Consider the following 7,861-nt stretch of genomic DNA (forward strand, 5'->3'; position numbering starts at 1 on the left):
TTAAAAAAGTATCATTATATGTGTATATATATATATATGTGTGTGTGTGTGTGTGTTTCTTCATAAATTTACATTAAAATAAAAATAAAAAAGCATTTTATACAATAAAAAGTCGTGTATATTTTAAACTATTCTGAAACTTGCAAACTTTATTGATATTTTAATTTTGTATATATGCATTCTGAATAATAAAGTGTACGAGAGAAGAGTTAGAGAGGGAGATGTATATATAAAAATCTAAGAAAATACGATAAAGAATATGTAACATAAGCATCAAGATTATACCTACCGACACGATTCTTTCATGCAGTTAGGATTCAGGCATCTAAACACCTTATCCTCGGGTGGTGGTATAGATGCAAAATGACAAAATGGGCATGATACCAAGCCCTCTAATCCAGCGGCCATTATTTCCGCTTCTTGCCGTTTGCAAAGAAGAATACTGAATTTTGTTGGCGGTAGTACTTGTTGAAGTACAGACAACGGGAACTCACTGCCGCAGCTTAATAAACAATCAACATGCGTCTTGCCGTTTGCTAATATTAATTCTGTACTTCTTACGATACACGAATTGCAAAAGATATGTCCATCCTCGCACGTAGAACATTTGGATGGCATACACTCGTTGTCAAAACAACATTGACATTCAATCAACTCGTTCCTTGCCTAAAAGAGAAAAATTTATATTTAATTACAGAAAATAATAATTTCTTTGAAAATGTTTTGCTTTTATTTTATTATATTTTCATACTTTGAGTTCCTGAAAGTCCTTCTGCTCTTTATCTTTCAATTCAGTCAGGTACATTCTAATTTCCACCCTATGCTGTATAAAAGCACATTCTTGCAAGAGCGGTATATCTTCTGTTAACATCATTTTGTTTTGAGGTCGTCTACTTTTCATATCAGGGCTCAATATTTCTAAAGCCTTAGCAGTTAGACTTAAATTATGTAAATGCTCACTGTATGTATTCAACAATGTGTTTACCTGTGAAAAAACATCATTTCAAATATTGTAAATTGAAACTTTTGCACATATCTAATATTATTATTATTATTTTATTGATGTTATTATATATATCTATGTAATATAAGATATATACTAAATTAAGTAATTACCCTGATTTTATTGAAATGTTGCTTCAAAAAATCCACTCCATGTGGATTAAACTTGCACTGTCTGGTCACATTTTCAAAATGTGAAAATGGATCTGGGAATAGCTCTAAAAATTGTTGTATTTTAAAATCTGTAGTATATTGTTTTTGTTGCTCCGTTATTTTCTTTTTAGCCAGATATTGCTCTCTTGTTGGAAAATCTGGATTTTCCAATTTTGATTGGACGAATTCTTTTATTTTCTCAGGATCTTGATACATCTCTTCGGCTACTTTTCTTAGATATATTGGATCTGCCTCTGGGAATATTCCTAATAAATCCGCATATTGTTCGTTTAGACTATAAGTATTGGAATTATTCATCAACGATGTTTTTGCCTTCTTCACAGTTGGATGTTTTTGGCCATTAACTAGCAAATGTTCAACTAAATTTTGCAACAATATTGATTCATCATATAATAGATTCTCATCTGTAAGATAATTTTTGCACAGTTGTTTAATATAAACTGTATCTACAGATGGAAACATGGGTATTAATTTGTAATACAGTTGAAGAGCTTTCTTGTTTAATACTATTTCTTGTTGGTCAGCATTACTCGCTGTGCTTATCTGCTTCTCCTTATTAGCATTTGGTTCCATGCCGAATGCTAACATAAAGTTCTAAATAGAAAAAATAATTAATCGATATATTTATTTGTATTAATAATAAAGATCTATATCTATTTTTTTTAAGCTGTAATGATAGACTGAAAACAACTGAACGAATGTATTGTGAATTTGACGAGAGTTTATAAAACGAGAATTTTTACGAAACGAGTTCGGGCAATTGAGATAATAAATACAAAAGATAAATATTACGAATTGATTTTCTTTTTTCTTCCGAGGTTTATCTTAGATCCTCTCTGATCATGATGGACATGTGCGGACATGTTTCTTGGACACGTGTATTAGGTATTTTCGGTATTTCGATAATTTCAATATTTTAACAATAAATGATTTTTCTACATTGGTATCTTTGCAAAATGATTAATTACGCCGTTATTTTATTTGTTTAAAATCGATTAAAAGCGTATATACGGAGTACGATTAGAGGGGAAAAAGAAAATTCAGTTTCCATATTTTGAATTTTTCAAACTAACCTAAACACACAAATACACCGAAAATACACGAATATATTGTATATAAATTATTATTTATATTTTACCTGTTTTTCTATTGCTGTATTGTAAACCTGAAGCGTATTTATATCGTCTTTCTGTCTTCTGTCGAAATTATTTTTTACTTCGACGATGTCTTTTCTTACACGAAAATTTAGATATTCGTTATTTTTTACTGCTCCACCTGATTGTGTACTAAGCAACGTATTGTGCTTTGTTAACTTGTTCAACAATTGGGCGGAAGATGGCATAGGTTTTCTCATTGGTACATTGGTGTTGGTGGTACGTTTCTCGGGAAATTTCATTTCTTCCGTTTTCGTATTCGACAGCGTTTTGTTCGGCGGAACTGGTTTGACAGACGAGTTCAACCAGGCGTGTACAAAATCTCTACGAAATGTATTATCGTACGCTGCTTCATGCATTTTTTCTTTATTTACCTCAGCTCTCATATTATTTGTAGTTTTTATTGCAGTATAATTACTGGTATCTCTTGTATTCATCAAACTTTGCAATGTATCTGTTACATGTCTTAATTTTGATGGTTTTAAAATAGGAACCGGATGTTTAGATGATGATACTGCTGACGGTGCCCCTGCTTTAAGAAATGTAAATCTCGCTGGTCTTAATACAGGCACAACAGGTTTCGGTATAACAATTCCTGGCATTCTCGACATAGCAATGTTTGGCACAGCAGTGCTTGGTACAGCAATGCTTGGCACAGCAGTGCTCGGCACAATAATGCTTTGCGCAGCAGTGCTTGGCACAACAATGCTTTGCAGAGCAGTGCTTGGCACAGCAGTGCTCGGCACAACAGTGCTCGGCGCAACAGTGCTCTGCAGTGCAGTGCTTGGCATAGCAGTGCTTGGCACAGCAGTGTTTGGCACAACAGTGCTCAGTGCAGCAGTGCTCGGCATAATAATACTTGGTACAACAGTACTCGGCATAGCAACACTTGGCATAGCAATTGGTATGGTTGTAGAGAGTATGTTTTTTATTTCCATCTGTGGCACTGCTGAATTCATAATCGATTGCAAGTCCTCGTTCTTTGAATTGTTTCCTGATGAATCTGATTTCTCCGACTCATGTACATCCTTACACACATTAACATCATTAGCGGATGTATCCAAACAAATCAACTTTGCTTCCGGTACCATATCAGTTTGTTGATTATTCGTGTTATTATCTGTATTATTCATAGCTGATGCATTCTCTGTTATATCTATTTCCATTTTTTCAGTCTCATTTTCTAATGACATAGACTCTTTATTTTTTAGTTCGACATCTACAGTTTTTATTTCATTCTTTGCATATATCTGTTCTTCCTTTTCTGAAACCATTTTTGTATCTCCATTGTTTTCTTGTGAAATACCAGAATTCTTTTTATTCTTTATAGAACGTATCTCATAGGGCATGCATTTTCGTTTATACGCTAATTGAGGACTTGGCCTCTCATCTGGTAACAAGTCCCACAATGTAAGCTCGATACGATTCTTTGCTAACTGATTATTACGGAGTGTTTTATAGATCAAACCATAATCGATATTTGGTAAAAGAGTATGAATCTGTTGTGTGTCTATCTGCAATTCATCAACATCGCAGGAATAGCAATATTCCTCGGGGCTTTCGGATCTATCGTCCAAATCCTTACTGCAACCTGGTTTTGGACTCTCTGAGACTCTAGTCTTGTCATAGGTAACACTCTTCATATAAATCACATCGTTATTATTATTCTCTTCTAAGAATTCTATTTCAGCCATGCTTTGATCTACATTGTCACGAGTTTGATCCAAGGTAGTGTCGAAAACGGAACAGGACGACGAGTGGGTGGCAGCAGTTGTATTGATAATCGAAACATCATCGTAGTTTCTAATGTAATCATAATAATAGTCTCTATCGTCCTCGGAATCCGAAACATCGATTGTTTCGCTACTTTTCGTGGAAGAATTGTGTACGTCGAGTTCAGGAGACTTCATAATATCATTCTGGCCTTCATACTCAGTCTTGATGGATAGTCCTGCCTCATCTGAAGATGTTTGAAAATCAAAATCTCGACTGCCCATAATCATGTTGATAATATATTCCGTCCTATCTATTTCGTGATTGGGATCTAAGCTCTCCAGAAGCTCGCATATCACGGTTTCGTCGACATCCTGTCCTTTGAGCGACAGACGCTTCTTTATATCTTTAGCCTCTTCACGAATAAGCTCGCGTATGATCCGACCCAGCATAGTTTTCCTCTGTACAATTGTTTACTTATTAAAAAAAAATTCGAATTTGTGATCATCAAATAAAAATGTCAACTTACGTATAAACGTGCACGAGGAATAAGTAAAAATTCACAAGCAATTCACGAAGGAATATTCACGAACACTTTGTTTTCTCCATAAGCCGCAAAACCAACGAGGTTTGTTCGACGCGTTATAAGTTACAACGAGTTATAACACAACGAGATTACTCCAAAAGAAAACACAAATGACAGATGACAGGTACAGACACAATAAGTTTGTCCTTTTTAACTAAAACTGAAACGGGATAAAATGAGGTAGATATACGTATATTTAGAGATTGAAAGGAAAGAGGAAAAACGAAAAAAAAAATGCAAGAAACTTCAAAGGAATAAATCTAGTGTCAATGCAATTGGCTATCGAATAGAGAATTCTTCAAGCACCGAAAATTTTCCTATTTCATAGCCAATCGTGTGACATTGTATGTTCCTTGCCAATGACACAAGTCTATCCAACCAATCAGATTCATGCATAGCTCCGTGACACAAAGAGAGGAATCGATTCTTAGAACACATGCGTACACACCTAGAATAAAAGCTTAGACTCTAGCAATCTTTTGATTGGTTCCGTCATTTTCGTTCTAAAAATTTTTGACCAATCAGCAAAAAGTCGCCAGTGTCTAGATTCTTACTAAATTGAAAATTGAGATTAAGCGTGATTTGATCCGATTGGCTCGTGTAATCTCGATGCTCCAGTACAGGAGATCCCAACAGAATTCATTCAATTTAAATCCTCCATATACTAATCCTTCTTATCCCATCGTATTTTTTCCTTATCGGCGATAAATGATCGTATGTATAAAAATTAAACTTACATAATAACTTCATAAAGTAATCACATAACGTCAAAAACACATTTGTAGTTCGCCTACGCATTTTACATAAGATAAATAGTATATTTATTTTCGTTTTCACAGATTGAGCAAATTTCGCATTTTGCGTGCGAGACGACGCTTCTCTACGTCGACGTGGGATATCCCCACCAGAATGGTATCAGCGAGTACCCACCGGCGACGACTTTCCGCTGACCGCCAGTTGTCAGTTTCGAATCGCGCGGCGATCAAACGCTCGACGGGATCTCGCCGAGAGCTTCTTTCCTTTTGATTTTTCCTTTATTCGTTGTGTCGCAACATGTTCGGAGGATGCGTGTTCATCTTCTGTCTACTGGCGGTTTTGCCGCCACGTGGGATTCACTGCGGTGACATGAATGTCACCGACGTCGCGGAGCGGACGGAGAACGCGCTGGCGAAGCTGGTGAAGATGTTCTCCAAACCGGGCGCGTTCAAGCAAGTAAGCCCCGAGATATGTCAACTCGGAGTTTTTATTTAGGAGCCGCAGATATTTTATTTCGAAAAAATATATATCTTTTTGTGTCATCCCTATAATAATAAAATTATATAATAATTCGAGATAGAAGACGAAATACTAAAGTAATATTATACTTTAATATACTCGCGGTTGACTCATTTCTCAAGTTACACAAGATGAGAAATCGCAAATACATTTGTTGTATTGTTACGTAAAAGCAACGGAAACATTCTGCCGAAATAAAATTGGGATTTCGTTCGCGGATCGAATTTATAATTCTGAATGAATCGTTTCGCACGTGATGCAATCGTCACGCGAGAAATAGACCATGATCCTCCTCATGATGTCTCCTACGTGCTGCACGTAATAATACGACAAATATATCTCGTAATACAAGTTACACATGTTACATGTCGAGTATACAAACAATATATAGAATCCTTCAATAATTATCGATTAATTTTTTAAATCGCAGAGTTTTCAGCCAAGTTTAAATCGATTAATTTTCTTTACAAAAATTGCCGAAGCAATGGATTTCGAATCTTAAACCATTTAAAAAAAATTTTTTAGTTATATAATATATATAACGCGTATAAATAATAAAATTATATATATTCTGTAATCTTAATCTCAAATGAATTTTGCTATAATTTTATACTGTAATTTACTATACGCTATTTTTATATTGATAAAAAGATTGAAATGCGTTTTGTAAAATGACGATAATCTTCTGGTAAAAAAAGTAATAAAAAAATTCTTGCATATACCATATTTCATCTTTAAAAAAACACCGTAAAACCTTCAGTTCAAAAATATTTTTTTTTCTGCACCCACGCAATATATATAAATATAACAGATATGATCTAAAATCTAAATATATAAAACTTAATATGCCTCGTCTCTCGTACGATATAACACTTGCGTTCACTTATTAGAAAGTGTCAAACTTTCCATGAGTTTTAAATTAGAAACAAAACGCGCGATAAAGAATTTAGAAACAAAAAAAAATCCCACGTAGGTACTCACGAATTAATTAGCGTTAGCGGTCGAAATGAGAGTTTCGAAATAACGGCAAGTGTTCGCGACGGAATTTCACGCTTAGATAGTGATACGATGACGAAATATTTTCAGATCGACGCGATACTCGGCGAGAATACTATCGAGGCGTCGTACACGAACTGTCCCATGGGCGAAGAGGGTCTGGAGTGTCGAAGGGCCGAGGCTCGTCGATCGGTCGACTGTCCCAGAGGTAAAAATCCTCATCGCCGAGATAGATGCAACATCCTGACCGCATTCCGTGATTCGCATGCGTCTAGCGAGCGCTTCCTCGCTATTATGAAAAATGTCGCTTATTCGCTCTTTAACAATAGAGATTCTGACCTTGACAATAGCCGCTCCCAGGTGACTATTATTGTGACTATTATGTTCGCAGCAGCGTTAATGTCGCGATGCAACGGGCGGTGTTAATACCACATCGCTTCCCATCCCTAAAAACAGTACACGAGAATATCATTAGGGTAACGTCATCTGCGGATCTATAGTTTATTTTAAAAATTAAAAATATTTTGTCGAGAGAGGAGAACTTGAATGGAAGAACGGTAGAATTAAGAATCTATCTCGTGCGACGATCTAATAATTGAGATAATTTGATATCGCAGAAAGGAGAGCGCGATAACTGTACGAGATTTAAACCTGCGTATCACGTTGCACCTTTCTCTACATAATGCGTTTAAATGAGGACGATTCAGCTGGTGCGGCGATCATTACACACACGCACATTACATCGTGAAATAACGTCGTTGCAACGACGTGGTATAAAATGATATTGCGGCAACAAATGTTGAGATCTTTTACAGAGTAGTAGTTTAATTAGAAAGTCTAATTATCATAACCAGCTGATACATTACATACATATATAAGCGTTTTAGAGTGATATGTAAAACTTCTATTTCAAGCAATCATAAGTTAATTTTATTTATTTGTAATATAATTTATATATATA

General features: G+C 35.3%; 2 protein-coding genes across 2 annotated transcripts in view; one reads left to right on the plus strand and one right to left on the minus strand.

The window, feature by feature from the left end:
- The window catches only part of LOC115242227, a 7,088-nt gene extending 2,220 nt beyond the window's left edge, over positions 1 to 4,868 (minus strand). Inside the window, exons 1-5 of the mRNA XM_029818348.1 lie at positions 4,573 to 4,868; positions 2,315 to 4,504; positions 1,117 to 1,770; positions 752 to 985; positions 290 to 666 (exon numbers count right to left, since the gene is read on the minus strand). Coding sequence (XP_029674208.1) covers positions 290 to 666; positions 752 to 985; positions 1,117 to 1,770; positions 2,315 to 4,495 — 3,446 coding nt within the window. The 5' untranslated portion in view covers positions 4,496 to 4,504; positions 4,573 to 4,868. The remainder of the gene's footprint in view (positions 1 to 289; positions 667 to 751; positions 986 to 1,116; positions 1,771 to 2,314; positions 4,505 to 4,572) is intronic.
- Positions 4,869 to 5,499: 631 nt separating this feature from the next.
- LOC115242221 overlaps positions 5,500 to 7,861 on the plus strand; it is a 3,691-nt gene continuing 1,329 nt past the window's right edge. Inside the window, exons 1-2 of the mRNA XM_029818335.1 lie at positions 5,500 to 5,841; positions 6,991 to 7,108. Coding sequence (XP_029674195.1) covers positions 5,683 to 5,841; positions 6,991 to 7,108 — 277 coding nt within the window. The 5' untranslated portion in view covers positions 5,500 to 5,682. The remainder of the gene's footprint in view (positions 5,842 to 6,990; positions 7,109 to 7,861) is intronic.

The sequence above is a fragment of the Formica exsecta genome, unplaced genomic scaffold, assembly GCF_003651465.1.
Source record: "Formica exsecta isolate Colony F162 unplaced genomic scaffold, ASM365146v1 scaffold581, whole genome shotgun sequence".
In the NCBI taxonomy this organism is placed as follows: domain Eukaryota; kingdom Metazoa; phylum Arthropoda; class Insecta; order Hymenoptera; family Formicidae; genus Formica; species Formica exsecta.